Source organism: Plodia interpunctella, chromosome 25 (genome assembly GCF_027563975.2).
Source record: "Plodia interpunctella isolate USDA-ARS_2022_Savannah chromosome 25, ilPloInte3.2, whole genome shotgun sequence".
Classification (NCBI taxonomy): domain Eukaryota; kingdom Metazoa; phylum Arthropoda; class Insecta; order Lepidoptera; family Pyralidae; genus Plodia; species Plodia interpunctella.
The window spans coordinates 1559313-1583862 of NC_071318.1; the positions used below are offsets into that span (position 1 = coordinate 1559313).

General features: G+C 35.0%; 1 protein-coding gene across 1 annotated transcript in view; it reads left to right on the forward strand.

The window, feature by feature from the left end:
• Window positions 1–24550, forward strand: part of LOC128680896 (homeobox protein orthopedia-like) — a 31563-nt gene that overhangs the window by 3700 nt on the left and 3313 nt on the right. The window contains exons 2-5 of the mRNA XM_053764375.2: window positions 2218–2343; window positions 2850–2961; window positions 3377–3494; window positions 24051–24216. Coding sequence (XP_053620350.1) covers window positions 2218–2343; window positions 2850–2961; window positions 3377–3494; window positions 24051–24216 — 522 coding nt within the window. The remainder of the gene's footprint in view (window positions 1–2217; window positions 2344–2849; window positions 2962–3376; window positions 3495–24050; window positions 24217–24550) is intronic.

Consider the following 24550-nt stretch of genomic DNA (forward strand, 5'->3'; position numbering starts at 1 on the left):
CCTCTCTGTCTTGTCCAATAGTGGGATGATGCCAGTGATTCACATTATAGTGATTCAATTTAAAAAAAAAGTGATGTTCGTTTATATTAATCATGCGATGGTACAATTTAGAATAATGTATTAACTAGGAATTTTTTAAACTTGCAATATAGGTATTATTATGTATGAATAAATAAATTATACTTAAAGACAAATCACACAGATTGAGTTAGCCCCAAAGTACCTATGTTCGAGAGTTGTGTTATTGGATATTAAGTCAACGATACTTTTATAAAATATACATTTCTAAATAAACATCCAAGACCCAAAAAAGATAATTTTCCATTTTGACCTGACCGGGGATCGAACCCGGGACCTCCAGTTTAGCAGTCCGGCATGATGACCATTAGGCCACGGAGGTCGGTAAAATATTTGATGCCTATTGTGTGTGTGTGTCTGAAAATAAATGTCACTATGTTTATTTAGGTTGAATCAACGCAACTTTTTAGGAGATATCTTCCATTAAATACATTTAGTACTAATTACACTTAGTAGTTTGGTATTCAACTAGCCTTTGCCGGCGGCTTCGCCCGCGTTAATTTCCCACAGGAACAGTTATTTTTACGGGATTGAAGGTACTCTATATGTCCTTCTCCATACTTTAAACTACATCAATGCAAAATTTCAAGAATATTGGTTGAGTAGATAGAGCGTGAAGAGGTACAAACAAATAAACTTACTTTCGTATTTATAGTATGAGATCGTGGTGTTGTACTCATTAATAAGACGAATTCATTAAGGAAGGGTCGGGGCATTACGTCTGCACTCCTCCGCAATGGTAATCTTCTGTGAAAGGAAACCGCCCGCCCTAGTGTTACGTCGCGGAGGCATCTTCAATAACTTTGTACAAAAATAATATTTTTGATACAAGCTTTTATTGTTGTCAGAGAGATCCTATTGCATTCAATGTGTGACAAAAATATCATATCCGTGCAGTAAACCGTTGAAGAGTTCCCAGAGTTCCCACGTCAGTAGCCGTTCCTGGGTACACCATCAGGTCATGCTTATCATAATAATAAGTTGTCATCCAAACTAAACGTGTACATAAAATTTCAGCTCGATCGGTAGGAAATATCTGCATCAAAATTGAGTTGCAAAATTCCTCCCGAATAGACATGGGGATAAATATATAAAGCTTGTAAAAATAGCCTACTTTAACATTTTCACTATTGCGAAACCATAGACAAAGGTTAGACTTGTTCATAAAACCATAAAAATAGACCGAAAGCCTATTTTAGGCGGCCATTAGCAGGAACAGGCCGTTAACAAAACAATCATGAGTTATATATTAGCATGGTTTGCTCCCAGTTAATAGCGCAATTAGAATTGGGAATTAATTAGAGTTATAATTATTTTGCAAGAATTTGCGGTTGCTTTTAACCGACTGAAACGTAGCGGTGGAGGTAATGACTACTGTTTTATTTTTTTACAACCTTCCTTGCCTGTGTCTAATATAAAACATGTAATATTCTTTGTTCTAGCTGAAGTATAATTTACTCTTTTTGTAAAGAATAATTTTCACATTTGTGACGTCATTTGTGGCCAGTGTCATACTAGCCCCATATTTGTTTGTTTTGATGGAAAATTTATCTGATTTGATTTCATAGCAACTACCCTAATTGCAGCCGCTGGCTGTGCTCCCATTAGATTTTCGAGGTTTTATAACCTCAATAGTCTATGACCTTCCTCATGTGTTTAGCTTTCATTTACTTTATAGAATTTGTGAAATCAGAATAGTAGTTCCAGCGTTTGCGTTCAAATAGTTTATTGACAGTTTAACTTATTGATGTAGTAATTTTTTGAGCAAAATGATAGGAATATTAGGTAATTCAGATCGGTCATTGACACACGAATTTTTTTACTTTCTTGCAGTTCTTGCAATGCATATATTAGCTACTAGCCCCGTGGCGGTTTTTAATTTTATTCACAGTATCGCCATCTACTTTATAAATCGCGATTGACAATCACATTTTACAATCAAAAAGTGCCCTATGAGTTAATCCAAGGTGTTAGCTACCTCAGTACCAAATTTCATCAAAATTTGGTCGAGCCGTTTGAGCCACTTTCGCTTTTATAATATTAGTAGGATGGGATATGTAGTGGTATTACATGTGCTTATTCTATGCTCCTTCTCATTCCACCCGTATGTCGAATTTCACATCATTGTTTTTGTCCTAGGTCACAAAGATTCGTGCTCCGAAGATAGTAAACAGCACGAGATCAAACCGAATATCGAGCGTCCGCACCATGCGCTCGGCGCCAGACTGCATATCGCTCACAACATACGAACAGAACACTTACAAGGTAAAACCATTGTTGGCCCTGTTACACATCAGCTCCACAGTAACCTAGTTAAAGAGGCGATGGATAAATAAATAGCAGATATGGACAGGATCAACCCGGGATCAATATTTACAAGGCTGGTTCTATTATTGCTATCTGATGAGGTAGAGAGGGATGTAAACGGAATGTACATTAAATATTTACACGGTAAACTGCTTCTCGATTTGGAGATGTCAAACTTGATCATATTGTAGTAAATCGAGCAATGGACGAGGAATGAAGATGTGTAGATACCATGTCGGGGCCGAAACTTTATGAATGATGTGCAATGTGCAGGTATTACACGCGCAGGTATTAATTTCGTCCACATGCCGCATAAACAATATACACATATTGTTTACAACAATATATACATATATTATATGTATATATCATACATTTAACTTAGAATGATTTACATCATTCTTCATAAATAATTTAAATTAAAAACAAAACTAGAAATAGCTAATGAATTATGTTTTTTGCAGGTGGCATCCACCAACAACACAGTGGGGGGCACATGGCAACAGTGCCTGTCAGTATGTCCTCATCAGCATCAGATAGTGATAAGCCGGCCAAACAGAAGAGACATCGGACGAGGTGTGGACGATTCAAGTTTGACTTGCAATTACATTTGGCTAGATTTTACCGAGTTTCTGAAATGGTTAAAGAGACTCCGGGGTCTCAAATCCGTGGATGTTTTAGCAATTTCTAAGTCTGGTATATTGCTATACAAAATATTTCAAGCATTTGGCTCGTAGCTGTAAAGGCTAAAAATAAACAATAGCTTTACATGTGTCTGCGATTAGTTAAGCTTAACAATTTTTTGGGTAAAGGTGGCTCAGGTTATGTTCTGACATTTGATGAGTCATGCACACCATACCTGCCTTCTAATTACATCATTATTTTGTAAAACTCAATGCTACTAAGTAATAGAAAGCAAATAAACCTATGACTAATCGCAGACACACGTAAAGTTCCGATGAAAACATATATCTATCAACTTCTCACACAGGTTTACGCCCGCACAACTGAACGAGCTAGAGAGATGTTTTTCCAAAACCCACTATCCTGACATCTTCATGCGAGAGGAGATCGCGATGAGAATCGGCCTTACGGAGAGTCGAGTACAGGTTAGTTTATCTTTATAATTAATTTCTAATATAAGAGTTACAAATTTTAAATATGACAAACACCGAATGGTAGACCAAAAATCACACTATTTTTTCATTGGGAAACTGGCTCAATATCGACCTTTGTTAGCTAATCAAATATTTCTCCGTTCATTCCAAAAACCGTTACACAAAAAGCGACATCCGCTGAAAAATCACAGCAATAAAAAATAATATAAAACGCGGCGGACCGAGGTGATCACCTTGCGTGCGCTCTTCGCACGTTGCACACAAAACTTGCACTGTATTGATACATTTCACAGGACCTTCTACCTGGGCTTTGATGAGGTTTAACCTTCGTGATACACACATAACATACACTTTACGCGGCTATTATGGACATTTAGTATTCTGTGAATGGGTGGTCGTTGCTATCAAACGCATGTTAGTGTTTCACTACTGGTTTTAGGTGGTTTTCTTGAGCAGTGTATTTAATTTGCTTACAATGTTTCTATTTGAATGAGTCCTTTTAATGTTTGAAAAGAGCTATAGAAAAGATATAAAAATCTAGTAATAGTTCTTCATCAGATTACATATGTAGTATAAAACAAAGTCGCTTCCCACTACCTGTCTGTCCTTATGTATGCTTAGATCCTTAAAACGACACAATGGTTTTTGATGCGGGTATTTTGATAGATGATTCATGGGGATGGTTTATATGTACCTATACAATATTTTGCAACCATTGCACGCATGCGATAGACACTAATAGTTTCGCCATGTCTGTCTGTCCGTCCGTTTGTCCATCCGCGGTCTAGCTCAAAAACTATTAGTACAATAATAATGTAATTTGGAATGGGTTCGATAAAGTGGTCGAACAAAATATGGAATAACATAAATGTTTAGGATATCTCCCCCACACGTGAAGTGAGAATGATTATTTTTCGTCATTCCTTTAGTTTTTTTGGGTAGATTATAGGCCTTGGAAGACCGTTTTTGGATTGGAGTAAACCGTTCGTAAATTATTAAGTATTAATTATTATTAATGAAATATTATTATAAGCTTTGAAATGCCAATTTCCGATAGTCCCCTGTCTCCCAACGAAACGATTGTTGTTTAAGGAATTCAAGCGTCACGGCATAATTACTCATATATAAAAAAATTTGAAGGAAAACTATCACACCCAATATTATAAGTTTACGAGTAATATTCGACCAAACGTATTTCTACTAAGCAACTTCGAAAAAGTCCATGGAAAACACGGAACTCGTGGCTCGTCACGCACTCGGCCGGTTATTTACAATAAGTATAAGTTTTCTATTAGGTACGTTACATTTCGTACCAAATTGAACATTATGTGATCTCGTTACAAATGCATATCGTACTAAACTTAAACATCATTGTCGTAACATTAATTAAAAAAGAAATAACATTTCAAAACACACTGAAACAGTTGCAATAAAAAAATTGATGCTGCGACACACAAAAAAAGTAAAAATGGTTGTCGATTGACGCGTATTTAATATAACTCAGCATCTGCTAAATGTTTCATAATATTGCCTCCTTTGTGATTCATTGGATTAACACAGCAGTAACCACGAACCTTCTAATTCTATCGGCCAACCGTGCTGCTAACTGTCGCTTTGGTTAAGCACTTAGTTTCAAGTTAAACTGCGCTTTGCATTGGAAATTAGTCTTAATTTGTGTCGTATGCTCACCAATATTTGTATTTCGTTAACATTCGTGACACACTGGCGATAAAGATGGTTTTATTGGACTTGATCTGTTTTTATAATTTGACGAAAAGAAGGGCGACGTTATTAGTAAACTGAAACATAAAAGGGAATAAAAATAATTTGGTTGTAACATTGATGAAACTAGTGGGAAAATTATGTATAATCGAGCTATGTCTGTGTGTCACGTAAACATATTTCAATTATTAAAAAAAAATCATTGGCTAGGCTATAAATATGTTCTTGTATATTATTATAAGATTAGTCCTATCTATTTAGATTAATTTCAGTATCAATTAGGAATGAATAAAGGTAAAGGTCAAGCTATAAAACACGAGATTTATTATTTTTAGGCCGAAGGAATACCCAAGATAACTAATATTTTATCTAACTGAAAACACAGTCAGTCACGCAAATAACAATAATGACGGGGAAAATCAAGGTTATCAAAATATACAAGATAGTAACGCAAACTCCTCCATTAGGTAGGATTTATCTAAGGTCATTTGACAAAATCAAGAATAGTCTACGAAAAATATAAGACACGTACGGTCAAGCAAAACAAACACAAAAAAGCTTAAAAAGTATGGTCAACAAAAAAGGCCCAACGTAAAGTCACAGTGTGGCGCGAAGTGGTACTGCGGAACAAAAAATGAAGAAAAAAAGGAACAAAAATGTATGACTGTTTGCACCCGTGTGGTCAGAGACTGTACCATCAGCTACTGTAGAGGATTTAATTATTAGTGTGAAATAACTTGAATGGTCTTCTAATTCTTAATAAACCATGGAACATCGTAGTAAACATTCACAGTAGGTTTTATAAATAGCATGATTTTTACGCAAGTTTTTTTTTAAATAAAAAGGATTATATTAACGTCTATTAATGATTCATATGAGTTTAACACCTCTTCAAATTGAGAAATCATGAAATTTATTTTCATAAGACAAAGTTTGTCTGTGAAAACTATCAACTCAAAAGCAAGCGGAATTTCGAAATCTATAAAAAGAAAAATCTATCCATATTATTAATATTATAAATGGGAAAGTCTGTCTGTCACACTTTCATGGTTTAACCGCCAGGCTAATTTTGTTAAAATTTAAAATAGATAGAGTAGTAGATCATAAATAAGATTTCCTGCATAACAAACAGACGTATAAACAAAAACTACACATACAAATCGGTGAAAAAGTTTCAACAACAATGTTATACGATCAAAACCTGCGGCGTATTTGCAAACACCGTTTCCGTATGTTTGCCTCTGAGCGCGGAACTATATTAACTAAATACGCAGCCGGCACTGAACAAACAGAGCTATACTTGGGAAAAGCTGTGGTTCTGGTGTACATATTTAACTTGGGCGCCTGAGATTTCTTGGTTATGAACGATTTATTTTTTAAATAGTGTAAAGAGCGCATTTATGAAGGCTAAACTTACTACGTTTCAAAAACGAGAGTAAAAAGTTATTTTTACTCTAGTTCTTTAGAATAATGTTGGTTTTCACGAATACTTTGAACATGTCATAAGTGATAGCATCCAAAATTTTTTTTTCGTACTTAATTTTTTAAATCTTTCTTATCGTGTGTATTATTGCTATGACTAATGTCTGATTTTATTGAAGTCGTCTAAAAGCATATGATATTAACATTTCTGTTTAATTGAAGCTCAGTGATAGGAGCACTAAGATTTTACCAGATTTTCTGTCTTAAAATTGTAATAGCCGCTGGCTGGATAGTGAACAGAGAGTTGGCTTCGACAAATATTGTTTATGAAAATGATAAAACTTGGTATACATATCGTATCATTAACTATAACTATTACAAATTAAAATTGGCCCAGCGATGTAGACGTGAAAGTGTGACAGGCAGCCGGAAAGACAGACTTTCACGTCTACAATATTATTAGTATTAAAGTATCCATGGATATGGATGGAAGCAGTCATTCAACTCTATATCTCTTTATATTTCAGCCTAGTTATATTTAGAGATCGTATTCATAATAGACACGCCTTATAACACCAGTAACCCTATTCAAATCGAAAGAAACATCCGAGTCACGGCTAAGAGGTTATGTTATGACGTCACGCGTTTTAGCAAGGCTATAAACGTACGCCACAATGCAGCATTGATTTCGGTATCTTTGTTGTGTGTTTGCTCAAGGTAGATGTGAATTGGCCTGTGGAGCATTATGGTTTTTATTCAAAAAATGGAGCATTTTGTTTTTATGTAACCCGTCTCGTCCCACACACGTTTCTTTAGTGAACCGAGTTCGTGTCTTATATTATTAAACGAAAACGACTTTAACGATTGATACTACGCTGAAATCCTAATCCTAACAAATATTATAAATGCGAAAGGCTTGAAATTGGCTTGAAAAGGTAACAAACAAACTTGTGTTACCTTTTCAAGCCAATCTGATTAACCAATGTTCTTGAAATTTTGCTTGTATGTAGTTTGAAGTAGGTACGGAGACTTCTCCGTACCTGCTTATGTACTTACATAGGGTCTCCTAGAAAAAATAATATTCCCGTGGGAAGTTTACGCGGGCGAAGCCGTGGACAAAAGCTAGTTTGAAATATTTATAACCACTTACGGGGTTGGGGTATAAAATCGATCTAGCTATATATACTATAGAAAATTAGTTTTTTCCGAGCTAGGCTCGGTCGCTCAGACAATGATATCATTTAAATGAAAACAAAATATGTAACAATGTAATGACCGACTTTTAGAATAAATAAAACTAAATTGGGTATTTACGTGGGTATAAAATAAAACGTATAAATACACTGACGTAATGAATCACGACAATCAAATGATCACTTTAATTGATAAATTTTATTAAAGATTTAGTATTTTCTAGTACGCATTAAATTAAACACTTTTTGCCTCGAAGATTGGTGACGTCACCTGTTCCCAATGTCATACAAGTCCCATATTTTTTTTTGTTTTTGACACGTGGGAAAAAGTATTTGACTCTATTTAACAACTCTATTTAAACTAATGAAAATAATAAGGAGGAAAACTGAAGACGTACGTTTGAAGACGTGTGAAAGGAAGACGTGAATTGGTAAGCACGACCTGACGCCCTAACCCAGGGTCGACTTCCAACGAGGAATCTTTTCAACGGTTTACTGCACGAACATGACATAACATTTTTTGTGTAACGCGCTTAATGCAACATCTCTCTGACTACATAAAAGTTTTTCTCAATGACGTTTTTCTAAATAATTAATTCCATCGTGACCGGTCGGGTCATGATGGAGAATGATCTTTTTCTGATTGGCCCGGGTCTTGGATGTTTATCTATATATGTATTTGTTATAAAATATTGTATCGTTGAGTTAGTATGCCATAGCACAAGTCTCGAGCTTACTCCATAGTAAGCTCGAGATATTCTCGTACTGATTGAGCTAGGCCCATGCCTAGCTCAATCAGTATGATTTGTCCTAATATATTTATTTATTTATAAAATAACTTCATGACTATTCCAATGGCATTCTGTACTAGTAAAAATAAACCAGAAATTCCCTTCTAAACCACGTTTCAAGGTAAAATGATTTCCCATCAATAAAGATCAGAACATCAATTTACACAGACGTCCAGACACACCGGGGTTGCCAGTTAATTAGAGTTAATCAAACTTGGGGTGGCTCCCCGCTACCGTGCTAGTGCAGAGTAGAGATTTCTTACATTACGGGTCCGTAGTGAGAAGAAATAACGATTGTTATGAACAATAATGTACTTAAATGTTGAAAAAAGAACAGTCAATTGAGAATAGAACGCTGATTAAAAATAAAAACGGGTTGCACTCAGGGAGTACCGGCAGAAGTGAAACTTGAATAGTAAGGTTGTGCATTTTTGACGTCTTACGAATTTTCGATCAGAGGAGTTAGTGTTTGCATTTCACTTCTCACTATCGAATCGATTCGAACTTCGCCATTGTGACGCAATGACAAACAATGTGGTTGGTTCGCTGTGTCTCACTTCGAATCGATTCGATGGTGAGAAGTGAAATGCAAACCCGCACTTCGCCCAGTCACGTGTCCTGACGCGAATTTATCATTTTTTACCCATCACAAAAAGTGCACAACGCCGCTAAAGAAGTTTTCACTTCAAAAATCATATACTTAGCTGTTTGCTAATTCATCCATTTTTTATTCTTCTTCTTATCGTGTCGAATCAGATTTGTGAAAACCAATAAGACGCCCACAAAATTCTACAATACAATTCTACACACCAATACAATTCTATTTGGGACGTCAAGTCCTTAAGTAAACAGGTGGTAGAATCTCCAATCTTTTACACTTTTTAAAAGTTTCAATCTTACATAAATATTAGAGGTTAACATTAAACTAGTAGAAAGATAACACTGAGATTTAAAATGTTAACTCAAAATATGTAAAAGTGATCTACTTAAATAAGATACTGTTTCAAATGAAGTTACGTGAAGTATAGAGCTTGCATGCAGTAAATAGTAAACATCAACTGCAGACATTATGCATTATAGATTCGAAATTCAAAAGCATTTAAATAAAATTACGTCCATTACACGAAATTCGATTCAGGATGTGCATAAAACCTGCATCGTGTGCGCTAAAAAGCAATGAGATGGAATTATTAATGAAAGAAAAAGATTTGTTGTGTTTCCAGCTCTCGGTCCTGGAATATCGAATGACGTCGTTGTTTACAAATTAATGGGACAGTCGTGTTGTGTGTCGTTTGCAATTATAGGTACTATTGGAAAAAACTCTCAGGGCTTTGTATTTTTAAATTCTAGAAAGGTTTTAAATGAATGAAAAAAAGAAAATATTTAAAAACTTAATTAGACTGATCATACCTGATCAGTCTGTGTCTAATTAAGTTAATTAGGTATATTTTGATTGTGATCTTATACCTATTATTGAAGTTACCTACACCTATATGTATTTTTTTTTTCTAGTCGTCGGTGTGTTCCACTGCTGGGCAAACGCCTCCCTTTCCATCTTCCACAAATCCCAGTCCAAGGCAGCAGCAATTCCTTTTCATATGTAGGAAAATGTAATAAAATTAAGTCATTGATCATGATTTGTCTAATTTACACTCGCGAGCAAAATAACTGCATACATTAAAACGTTAGTGTGATTTATATGGCCAGCATGAATTTCAAATATCGAACCAGCCTCTTGGCTCCCTCGTCCCTCGTCATGTTGCCATGTATTTTATATCGGTTTAAGAAAACAGTATACCCGGTATAACCTAACCTAACATTACACGATACCAGAAGCTTAGGTTCTGTCTTTATGAAGACCTGTATTCCTCTATCATCTTAGTTTCTCCGGCTGTTAACGCCACAATTGAGCGTCGAAGGCCCTGTTTACGCTTTCTTTTGCTCCTTCGCCATCCTTAAAACATTTTTTATCTTAATCCTAATCCTAAATATAAATACTTCTTCTATTAGTCATAATCAGGCATCATTCGTAGATCGAATCATCGGCATGCTTTGACGTCGTCCTCCTTTGATTAAGAAACTAAGTTTCCCATCTCAATATATCAGGGAGTGTCCACATAATTATCGAGCCAACATTACAGGACATTAGCATTCGCCCGGCGGACTCTATTGAGATTTATGGCCACCGTAAGTCAGCGGACGCAGTTTCGATGGAAACTGGCTGCTTTGTTTTAGATTTCGTTATATTTACATGTATTTAAGTAGGGGTTATTGTTAGTGATGTGCCGCTAGGAAATTTTCTGTTAACACTGTTTCGAGTTCCGATATTTCTTCTCAGCAGTGGTCGTTCAGAATTGTCAGCAGTTTGTAGATTCCTGAGAAAATTTAACGTGAAAAGTGCCTGTGAAGGTCTTAATTTCCGAATAAATAATTTGGTTTGATTTTATATATCTGTTCTCGAAAATAGCTACCGTTGATAATTTCCAGGTGTTTTCTGTTATTGACCTTTCTCCCAATCAATGTGGTGTCGACATATAGTGCGTTAACTTCTTCCATTTTACTCTATCATATGTATAGGAAGGAAAGGAAATCCTTTCTATGAATGAAATAAGAAGGAGGAAGTGTAAAGTGAAATGACATTTTCTTTGACGTAATCGCTCTACCTCTTATGTGGTTAGTTCTTGAAAATTTCCAGATGAAACTCGAGATTTCCTGACCGCTACTAGATACGCAGTGATCGTAGTCTTGCATCCAAGTATGTAAGACTTAAGAAGATTTAGAAACTTCTTGTATTTTTTGAACAGACAAATTTACTATAATTAATCTTTAGCATGTCCTTACCAAAATTTTGACGAATACCGTATTGTAGTGGCCAATATAATCTTAAGTGTGACTCCCAGCGTCGATTTTACAATCAAATCAAATAATCCACTTATTTCTCGGATGAGATATTTTCCTTCTACAATATATCTTACCGTTTATTTTAGTATTTTAATTGACCTCTTAATTCTAACTCTATTATAATAAAACATTTTATATAATCCTAAAAAATAAAACATCTAATATAAATATTTCACATTTAAGTTGAAACCCATAACTAAATAAAATTAAATCACTCAAGCTACAACAAAGCATCAGTTTAATTTAAAAACAATCGTCGACTCCCCATAAAGTTAAATTGTCTAACAATTAAAGTTATCGACACCTGGCAGCCGCTGCCGCACCCACTATCGATCGACGGGTGGCGTATCGATAATATGATTAGCTAGCATATTGAGCATCACTATCTTTCAAAATGCATTTTCTTTTTGAGAAAAACAAAAAAAAAGTTATTTTTGAGTTTACATTTTTAAACTTCATTTATTTTGTTGTTAACATTGTACTAAATAATCGATTTATCTTTATCTTTTAAAATAAATCTTATGTTACATGGATCATGATCATGATAGCTTAAAACAGTGTTGAACTTTAAAAAACAATAACTTGATCAAAACCAGTCCATCTATTTGCTGCGATTCCTCAGACGTACAGATACACAGTTTGCGTCGGGGTTGAAAATCCTAATTTATACTTCTAGACATTACAAGTTTATTAGTGTTAAGTGTTAAGTCTATTATGAACACGAAAGTCAGTTTTTTCTGGGCTTAATCTAATGAGCAATATTCTTTGCATATACTTGGTTCTTTATCTTCTTTGCATGTAGTAAGAATACTGAGAATTTACATATACCATTCATCTCAAAAAAAGAATTGTTCCCGTGGGAAATTTGCGCGGGCGAAGCCAAGGTTATGTGTCCCTTAATCGCTTCGTACGACATCAGCGAGAGGATATCATGTAGTTCTATTCCCTATTATAAGAACCACGTGCCACAATCAAAATGTGTGAATAAAACGCAACATATTAACAAGTTACAGTATTCATAACAAAACGCAGCTAATCGAGCCCGTAATCCGTTAATAATGAACAGCTGCCCCCGGATTTAAAAGTCAATATTCAGGGGATCACAACCCCCTGCGCGGGGGTGGCTAATTTATATTGTACGATGTGGGACGGTGGTCGAGAATTGAGGAAAAACAAGTTTGAGCAAAGAATTCGGTGGTCAGAAAAACTTGAAAAAATAGCATAATGATTACATATTCATAAAACTACAAGTCCTCTGTCGCATCTGTATGTATGTTTGTTCGCGATAAACTCAAAAACTCATACTGCGCAGTAGTTTTTGAGTTTATCGCCAACAAACATACAGATATCTATTCGAAAAATCAGCACGGATTTCATGCGATTTTCGCCAATAGATAGTGTGATTCTTGAGGAAGATTTAGGTGTGTAATTTATGTTTTTACACGAGCGAAGCCAAAACGATCCGATATTAGACATGTGGTTCAAAAGTAGTATGACCTGCGACTTTCTTGGTATCCTATGCCCATCAATGCTAGGAAGGAAGGGCTGGCCTTCTGACACTTGATTCTGACTAGTCTTGGCCATTATTCGGTCAGCGTATTACTCCACTTTTTATCACTAAGAAATGATCAACTTTTCCTAATCATTTCCACTGGGCGACTCTCATTATATACACACACAGTCTCAGAAATAAACAACAGCTACTATATTTTTTTGCCGTTATTGGCATCATGTCACATTTGAATAAAACCTGACACCAATGTTACTAATAACACACTCGATAAGATAAGTTGAACAATTATGAAAGAAATGAAAGCTTCCAAAATTCACCACACTTTGTAAGTAGTAAACATTTAACGTATAATGACCAACTAAAACAAAATAAAATGAACATACCCACCCGGGAATCAACCCCAAACCCACCCTTGGTGTTGCCCGCAAAATTAACTCTGATCCTATACGATTTTATTGCAAATGCTTGCAAATAGTCTTATATCACTGCTAAATCCCTTTAATATGCTGCTAGCCAATTTCGGGGCACATTTTTTTGCTGTGGCAACATTATCTTTTATTGAAGTAGTGTTTATAGGGTAATATTGGAGGTTATAAAGCTTAATAGATGCTTCCCATTTCTAAACATATATTATTTGGTTTCTGTTTGGATGATTGTGTTTAAAACACACCATTGATGGTGGATATAAAAAAAATATAATTGTGAGCAATTTTCATGAAAATGTTGGTAAAATAATCTCGTTTTTACAAAATTTTTCTTACGAACTTGCCCTTTCATTCATAAAAAAATTAGAGCACACATTAAGCTTAAGCATGTTTTGTTTCGTTCTGTCAATATCAAATATTGTAAAGTGCTATAGTGATAACAGGTACTTTAACTTAAAATATGTTTTAAATAGATGGATATACTATATGATGAACTGTATTTCTCATTTTTCGAAACGAACAGAACTCAAATATTCCATTACGTACCGCGAAGAAACCCTCCCCATTAGCGCGAGTTACGACGGTAGACAGTTACATGCAAACAGAATTAAACCTCCCGGGAGACACTGCTTGCGCGTTATGGACTCCTGGTAACTTTGCATCTGGCTGATTAACCGATTTCGGAAAAGATGAATGAAGTTATACACTTATAACGAACTCACAATATAAATTTGACCTTTTGTTGTAATCTACATCATAATCTGCAAAAAAAAATTGAAAAATCGAAAGAATCGTAGCATCTTAGTCTAGTTTTATTTTTATTTAATTTTAAAAGCCATTTATATCCCCATGTGGCATGAGTAGGATTCGAACCTTGATCCACAGGCGTCTTAACTATTACACCACCGCCGCTTCACAAACACACAAAAGCTTGTCAAAAAGTAGTCACGAATTAACCGTATTGATTTCGAATAAAAACAGTATTCTAAACATTTTCATACTTTAAAAGTCAGTTGCAAGGGATCGCATTTTAGGTATAATAATAAACAATTAGCCAACACAATATTACGTTCAAACAAATTAAAGTAGGATTCGCCAAAGCCAAGAAATGCCAGCATTAATGTAAATGTAACTCCTTGGCAGTCTAAAGCATAAATTGGTTTACTCCCTGTATTTTCTCAATGTCTTCCCAAAAAGTCGGGCGGAAACCCAACAATATGATGGGTTTGTGCCGGACTGTTTGAGAAAAATGTGGAAAAGACTGGACGTAAACCATATCTGGAATAGAGGTTCATTCAATTTCGCCAGGTTATAACGTCCCGTTTGTAATGCAAATAACTTTTAGATGCTTTAATGACTTTGTGGGTTGTTTTTAATGAAAATATTAGTTAATTTCGCCGTGAAAGTCACGTCCGTCTTAAGACCCCAGTATTCGTTATAAATAGTAACATACATATTGTTCCGACTTCAGATATTGGGATTAGGTGAGTTGTTATGATGATACTCAATAAGAAATAAAAATTATTAAAGTTGAACTGTATTTTTGTACCTCATATCTTAAAAGTCGACAGAGGAAAACAAAGACATTTTTGTGGCGTGTGGTTCCGCCCTAGAATAGGACCACTCCATATCCACCTGTAGATGCTTGCAGTGATTGACTAAGAGACATACAGTATTCCCTAATAGGGTTGACGTCAGGCAGGCAGCTGGTTGTAAATCACAACTGAATTTTCAAAAGTTTAAAGTAATTTTTTTACGCAGTCGTCAGAACCAATTTACTCATAGCACGACATTGTAATATCTCTTTGAGCATCTCTTATGTCTTACAAGTATGATCCACTGTTAGGTGGTAGGGTAATCTCAGGTACGGTTGGAGTAGGAATAGGCAAAGGCAGACAGTTATATAATAATATAATTAATAAATAAAATACAGACCCTTCAAGGGTCTATAAATAATTTAAGATATTTTATTATATATATTTTTTTTTATTATTACAGCGTACGTGTGGTACGTGCCGATATCGTTATGGTAATGAATGAGTCAAAATGTGATTTCAAAATGTCAAGTGGAACAATAATTTAAAATATTGAATTTAGACTGAAAGAAATAAAAACCAGCGAGAAATGCCAGCGCGCACGCGATATTACTAAAGAGGTCATAATGCGTGGCGTTACAACACTATATTTTAACAACTAAGACCTATATTTGTTAATTGACGTCCTTGGAGAAAAGGCTGCGGTGAAGTTTGTTGCGCCGCTTCTTCTTCACTTGCGCTTTGGAAGTCTGCAGTAAACTTAGTTTAAGTAATTTTTTGACGTCAATAAGTGATGTCCTCATCATGTCATCCTAAATTGAATAAAGAATTTTGAATTTGACTAAAATTAATGAAAACCAAACTACAAACATTAATTGTTTAAGATTGTATAAAAATAAATACATAAAGGTATTCAAGTGACCAAACACAATAACCAAATATCACTTTCATTGATCAGTTTTGTTAATTTTTTATTCTCATTAAAGTACCTATATTGGGCATGCATTTTGACTCCAAAATTCGTGACGTCATAACACAATACTGCCATACAAGCTCCATATAAAATTTGCGTTTGCGTTATAAAAAGGTAGGTAGTTGAAAAGTGTGTATTATATAGGTATTCATTCGTAGGTCGAAGCTCGGGGCGACCGGAAGCGACGGCGGGCGGGGCTTAGGGACTTCCGCGGGAAAACTTTTGTATCGATATTTCCTATACTTTTATTTATTTATGAATTCTCCAGCATTGCTATTGGTAAGTACCAACTGATTCTGTTATTAATAAGAATTATACAATAATTATTTGTTTATCATTATTTTCCACGCGTCATTACAGGCTTGACGCTAATGCGTATGTATGAGGATATGTTATATTAGGAGATATTATTATAATTAACTAACCAGCCCGTCCCAGCATTGCTCGGGTAAAACCATAATAAATTATACACATAACCCATCCTCAGAAATCACACTATTTAATTTTCCTATATACAGTCATTTTCGATTACTTACAATTTTACTATCAATGAAAAACCCGCAACAAAATCCATTGCGAAGTTTTTAAAATCTAAGCATCACAGCAAGAATCGACTTTGTTTTATACTATATTGCTACTAACTACTATACTGCTGCATCTGGCTGGTTAATCGATTTCGGAAAAGATGAATGAAGTTATACACTTATAACGAACTCACAATATAAATTTCATCTTTTGTTGTAATCTACATCATAATCTGCAAAAAAAAATTGAAAAATCGAAAGAATCGTAGCATCTGAGTCTAGTTTTATTTTTATTTAATTTTAAAAGCCAGTTATATCCCCATATGGCATGAGTAGGATTCGAACCTTGATCCACAGGCGTCTTAACTATTACACCACCGCTGCTTCACGTACACACAAAAGCTTGTCAAAAAGTGGTCACGAATGAACCGTATTGATTTCGAATAAGAACAGTATTCTAAACAGCGACTTTGTTTTATACTATACTGACTATACTACTAACTACTTTTGAAATTAGATGAAATATTACTTTTATTACTTATTAGAAGTAGATCGGACATTAAAACTGAAATGTACCAGTTGCTTCCTTGCCCTTCCTGCCCTTTAACAATAGTTACACTATATAAGTATTTAAAAATGTTTCAACAACCAATAGTGACATAAACAATCAATGAAATTACTTGTTGTATAAAAAAATTAAGTAAATTATATCGTATACGAAATAAATCATATACCTAATACTTAATACAATTAATTTAACTAGATGCCGATGCGCACTGAAGATTTACTAGAGATAAATTTTTTTTTAATAGCATCGTATATCGATAAAAGTTGAGCCCCATCACTAAACTAAGCTTGCGTTTACGCTTGCGCGTGTATGTATCGAGCGATCCGCGCCGTATGTACTCCCTTATATACTATGTATCGTAGAGATTTACACAGAAACTCTCTTTTAACTTAGAGTATAAAGTTCTTTGTGTTCTTTACGCAAGTTTTCTTTGTTCTTATTTCAGAGAACAACAGTGGCTCGTTGTTCAACTTTAAAAAAGGATGTTCATTCGTTGTTTTCGATTTTGTAGTTCAATAAGATATTTTAGAGGCATGTGAACTGGCTGTGATGAAACCTAGTGGGTTTGCTTGGGACTTTTAAAGAGGTTTGGGTAAACATTTAATTTTAATCAAATGATCTCCTCTCGATCGCTCTCGAACCTATTTTATTTTAAAAGAACATTATGAAGGAACCATCTTTGTAATGAGATATTAGGCATTTTATTTTAGGATTTTACAAAAGTTCGTAAAGCAAAATAATATAAAAAATCATATGTCGACTCCGAATGACTAAAACGTTTGCCACTAAGATATATCTCTTTACAGGAACAATATGTTTCTTCTATTTTCAAATTACCAATAGATCAATAAAAAAGAAGAAATCCAGTAGTACTATAATGGAATTAGCGCTGGCCCTTAAAAGCATGACTTTACAGGTTCATACAAAATTACCTTTAACTTCTTAAATTAATTAGGTAATCTATACATATAATAAAACTGTAAGTGGGCTATATCTGTACTCTGTACATAGGAGTTATAAATAGAAAAAAATATTGTCGAGATTGGGTCTTTATCGGACTAATAGATGCCAAAACTTTTATTTTTGTTATATTTGTTTGCTCGCATTACACAAAAACTACCAAACGAAATTTGACGTGATTTTCACAGTGGTATAGCAAATAGACCATATGCTATACAACTTAAACTTAAAATCTGGTATAGATTTCATCGCGATACGTTGCTTAGAACCCGCGATATTAATAACTAGATGTTGCCCGGGGCTTTGCTTCCGTGGGAATTTTGAGATAAAATATAGCCTATAGCAATCTTGGATAATGTACCATTCTAATAGTGAAAGAATATTTGAAATCGGTTCGGTAGTTTTGGAGATACGTACAAACTAACAAACGCTTACTTCTTTATATAATAGTACTTATAGATAACAAGTTATGAGCGGACACACGAAATAAACGCGGGCGAAGCCGTGGGCAAAAGTAAGTCTAATAAAATATTTGAAAAAAAATTTCTGTGTTATGGTAATTTGCATGTACGTTAAGCGATGGATAAATTAATAATTAATGATATGAAAATATATTGTAAATAGCAAATCAGATTAAGTGGTCTACAATCTATTAATTAAACAATATATTTTTATCCAAGAGAGAAATATTGCAGTTTAGGCTAGCGGGTCTCCAAGTACATTTATGAAACGTAAAACGGCTATCCGTTTGACCGTAAACTGTAAAATGTGCTACTGTAAACATTATTGTTTTCCTGTAACTCACAATTGGCTATGTAAACATTTTTCCGCGTATGTCTTTTCGCTTCCTACATTTAGATCCGAAAAGTCTACACTACAACATAAAATTCCACTGTAATAAAATCAACCGATAAAAATTAAGCTAAATCTTACTTCGAAGAATCTTAATTAAGAAGAACCTTCACAAGCTACTTGTTGATAAATGCTATGCAATACAATATACAAAACTGGATTATTTTTTAAAGGACAAGCTCAAAGTTAAATTGTATTTTTTTCTTTTAAATTTGTACGCCGCTGTGGCAGAATACAGAATACTTTTAAATGCTCCTTTTTATCATGTATATACAAATAAATATTTTTGTTTGATTTGATTTCGAATTGGTGCTTTATCGAATTTAACAAAACGAAATCAGAATACATAACAAATAATTATTTATTTCGGATAGAATTGAAAAACTATGTTTGTGTAAAATTCTTAAAACTACAATCAACAATTACAATTATTACTTATACAAATTCATTGCAAACTCTCCTTTATTACCGCGACTTAGAGATCAATGCTGGATAACTTGACATGTGGTCGAATGTACATAGCCAATACTTAAATGTTTATCTCGAACTAAATTTCTAGTAGTAGGTAAGGTAGCAACAGTAAACGGTTCGTGAGTTATATGTTTGCTGAAGATATTAACGCATTCACGAGCGGAGCGGGCGGTTGAAGGCATAAGATCAAGCGGGAGAGAGCCAGTTGCTTCATAAATAAATCAACAGTTCCATTGAAGTGTGACGAGCGACTGAATTCTGAATGAATGTTTTGTACCTCATTCATTCAATATTGTTTATTTTTGTCGTATGGGATTGAAAGTAATAGTTATGATACTATGTAACATACTGATTATGATTATCGTATTTTTTTACCATCCGTATAAGAAATTAATACGATATTAAAGCACTGTGATAAAAACTGACTTTATAAACGAAGTTTAGGTCATAACATGGCTTAAAACGGATTTTAAGCGATAAATTCGCGTCTCACCTAGCGTAAGCTAAGTGACTAAGTGACTTTAAGATATATTTTTCATAGAGCAACACACTATTTGCACTCCGCGCGTGTAGTTTCTTAGAAGTGTTAAGAAATAAACCGCTTCATCTTCTAACTCGGACCACAAGGCACAATCAGTGCACGGCCGTCTGCACACGACGAGCAAACACACGGGGCATCGCTAACTCGCTACACACGACCGTGACGAAACTCGAGACGTCAGTTGATGAAACCTCTGAAAGTTGCTCCTTTGCACCATGTGATTTTGTAGCTACTCTATAATATCGGCGAACTTCAGATGCCGACGCGAATGAACGTACAATGCGTAGTTTATATGTAAACCTGTTTTAACGGAAGGGAAAACCAGCGATGTGTCTCAAACCGCCAAAGTTTGGCAAACTGTTTCTCGATAGTGTGTAGCCAATAATAAATATGTTTTCCTTTTTTGTTTTTCACGTATTATTCTAAATTAAATTCTATTTATCAAAGCTACAGACTACTAGCAAGAAACTCAATCTTAAAGAAAAAACAACTAGAGTTGTTTTAAAGTAAAATCTGACAAATACACAAGTTAAAAAATATTTTATACAAAAACTGGAAAATTTCTGACATTTTTCAAATCTGAAAATCGGGTGAAATAAAAATTCTAGCAATTTCTGGTACTAAATAATCTTATCTCAAACTTCACCTCTCGCCTCTCCGGCGCTGACTGATGATCCGGACTTATCCGGATTACACTAGATCGCGATCATCACTCCGGACCGGGTTATTGATTCCCGGGTATGGTCTTTGGGGAATTAGTGGACGGGGTAGGGGGATGATGGATTTCAATATTATACGTAGTCACTTTACAATCCACAATCGTTTCTGGGTTAGAAATATATCTTGGTTTAATCTGTGATTTGTGCTCACTATGTATGTTAGTGTAAAAATAAATATGTCTTAATATGCTTCATCATTTGCCTTACCTTTTCCCATCATCTGGGGTCGGCGCAAAATGTCTGTTCCCTCCACAATTCTCTATCTTTTGCTAAATCTAGATCCACCCCCAGCAACCTCATATCCTCCCGTTTTTTTATGTTTTCGCAGGGTGAATGCGTTTAGGCACCAGCAGAGTGTGGGACTCCCAGGCTTAGTGCCCGGACTACCCACTAAACCCCGCATCTGCCGTTATTGCGGGCGTCATGGCGTCATGACATATCCATGTACCTTCCTACTTAAAGCTTTCCTCAGTAAATGATTCTCTTCTCTCCTCATCACGTGTCCAAACCAACCGAGTCTATTACCTCTAATTTTATTTTTTATAAGCGCAACTTTCAAACTTCCTCGAATATAAATATTCCTTACCCCTTACGTGAAAAAAAAAATATGTACCTTGCAATATAATGCAAAGATATACATATTAAGACATAATTATTTGTACAGTTTATGTATTCCAGATTCCAGATAGAGTTAAATTTTATAATATTTAAAATAACGTATTCATTACATAATAAAAATTTAAAGTAAATTAAGCAACCAAACTTACCAAATAATTGTTTTTCAAATTTTCCACAGGAACAGTTATATTTTCGGAGATGAATTGTACCCTATGTCCTTCTCCATACTACAAACTACATGTATGCAAAATTTAAAGTATATTGGTTGAGTAGATAGAGCGTGAAGAGGTAAATAACTAAGAAGATTGGCAGCCGTGGTACCCGTTAAATACAAGATGGGTGTTGATTTTTTTATATTTTATACTCCGTACTTATGTAATTCTTTGCATACTTTCAAGTTTTTTTACAACTTATGCAAATAAATAAAAATGAACTTTCCTTTTTTATCAAATTTTTGAAACAAAACGCATATCTGTTACTAGCAATAATAAAACGCCCTGAACTTTCGCATTATTAATTAGAATTAGGATATACAATATCAAGTATAGGCAGGCTTTTTATACATCATTAAAGGCAAAATTTTATGCTAAAAGTTTTTTTCTGTCCGGTCAAATGAGGAAAATATTTTTTTGACATATTTTGCTATAGAATTTTATGAATACATCCTATATTTCGTGATGAAAACCTGCTGTAAGATTTGGTTATATCCCACCCTGTATAAAGATTCAAAGATGGAAGTCCCAAAGAAAACAGAGAACACGTAAACAGTACATCTACAAACGATAAATAATGGAGCTTGCGTTTGACAGCCACCAAATGAGTGTGCCCAGCCCTAATGCATCTGTCTCTCTCACACACACGGCACTTTGTGAATTTTAAATGCGCTGTTACTTTCACACGCGAAATCTGGGATTTTATTCCTTTTTTAATACGTTTGTAATGCTGCCAGTAATTTATTCATTACTTGCATACTTAATTAGTTTTTTTTTCAACTTTTACGTTGTTCTTCGTTTTGCGTCGATACTAGCTTTTGCCCGCGGGAACAATTATTATTGCGGGATGAATGGTACCCTATATCTATGTCTTCTCCATACTTTAAACTACATGTACCTATGCAAAATTTCAAGAAGATCGGTTGAGTAGATAGAGCGTGAAGTTAACAAACAAATAAATTTACTTTCGCATTTATTTACTTATATGTGTTGAAAAACGTTGTGTGTGTGACACCCGCATGCATTGATCATTACATACTTTATTATCGCACTCCGCTTCGCGTCATCCTAAAAGCTTCAATTTTTGTGTTACTGAATCCTAAAAATGTCAGCCGTAGGTAGAGAACCATAAATAACAATTTCGTATCCCCAAACTACTCACCTATCAATATAGCAGATATATAATCTGTGCGGGACCGGTGAAAAATGATGCGCGATTGGCGCCAAATCCTAAAGATTTTGGTGAACTCGTATGTGGTATTTCGTGATTAATGAATCAAGATTTATGTTTGTCGGCTTATGCGTTCATTTAAATTGTTATTGTAATTTTCAATGCTTTAAATTAAATAAATATATGTATATGGACAAATCACACAGATTTAGCTAGCCCCAAAGTAAGTTCGAAACTTGTGTTGGGATACCAGCTCAACGATATTATATTTTTATAACAAATACATATATAGATAAACATTGAAGACCAATTAGAAAAAGATCATTTTCCATCATGACCCGGGACCTCTCGATTCAGAGGCAAGTAATTTACCACTTCGCCACCGAGGTCATCAATGTTTTTTAAATATGGGAGCAAAGGAAAAATATATTAGTTCCACCTATAATGTGGGGTAAAATAGTTAGCCATAGTCAACCGTGTGCTTTTATATACATACATACATACATACATGTTATCACTCCTGTTTTCCATGGAGATAACATTTATTTTATTTTATTTTATTTTAAGACCTCTTTCCCAAAAATAACAGAAGTGACGGAATCCTTGCGACTCGATCGATCAATCACGCGGATTCGGCACATAGCGCTGGCGTTTCATTGCCATAAATAAAAGTTCTAATAACTATGAAATGTTCATACATTCACGTCGGCATCTGTCTGACGATACTGTGTCGGCCTGACAGGCGACCAGCCTTGGTTGGATCCGACCGACGACCGACAGAAATAGACGCAGTTTTCTTCTCTTCATAGTCGTATTCCTCATGGCTGAGGGTCGTGGTCATTACGTGGAATGAAACCCACATAACGACTTTCTTGGCACTGTTAATGGAGTGATTTGCCATTGCCTTCTTCATTTCACGCACAAGTTGATAATCAAACAGAGTGCAGGTTTTCCTCACGATGTTTTCCTTAATCGGAAGCAAGAGGTGGTCGATGAAAACTACATCACGCATATGAGTAATATTGGTATACACATGAGTTAGATTGGTATACAAACTCATGTGGCACGAGTAGGATTCGAACCTGGGACATTTCAGTTCACAGGCGGGCGTCTTAACCATTATACCACTGCTTCATGATGTAGTTTTAATACAAGTGAAATAGAAACAGAATCTCGTTTGTTACTAATTTTTGTTTCGTTATATTTGAGCAGTATCGTCATGAGTCGAGAGAGTAGTAGTATAGTAGAGAAAGATACGCGAATTTAATGTCGGTTATACAATATCGCCAATGCCAATACATGAACATTCATTATGTTAAGTGATTTTGTTTACCGCAATGAAAAACCAATGTATGCCGAACTGGTCCGCGACAGTGTGGAGTCCTGGAGTTGGTATAGTAAACTTGATAACGACAAAGACGTCTTTTCCCCTCCAGGTGTGGTTCCAGAACCGTCGCGCGAAGTGGAAGAAACGCAAGAAGAGCACCAACGTGTTCAGGTCGCCTGGCGCTCTGCTGCCGTCGCATGGCCTGCCGCCGTTTGGAGCCGGCGACGTGTGTAGCCCTGGCGTGTTTGCTGATCGACCCTGGTCTATGCCCGCAGGTATGTATGAGGCAACGAAAAGGCTCATATCTCACATATGTTTATAACTTTGAAATAAAACATTTTTATTTAAGCGTAACGCGACACTCATTATAGCTGTTCTCTCGTAATAATCTATTTCATATGGCTACCTATCTCTGTCTTGTTCTTTCATTCATCACCTCTCATTCTCTCACATTCGTTCAAAAACATGCATCGTCTCCAGCCATCGTTTAGAAACTTTCAATCCCACATATGTATGCTGTATATATGCTGTGTGTAATTTATTAATTACTTTATACTTCATTAAATTTTCAACATCGTACATTTACAGCATAGGATTATATTATTATTT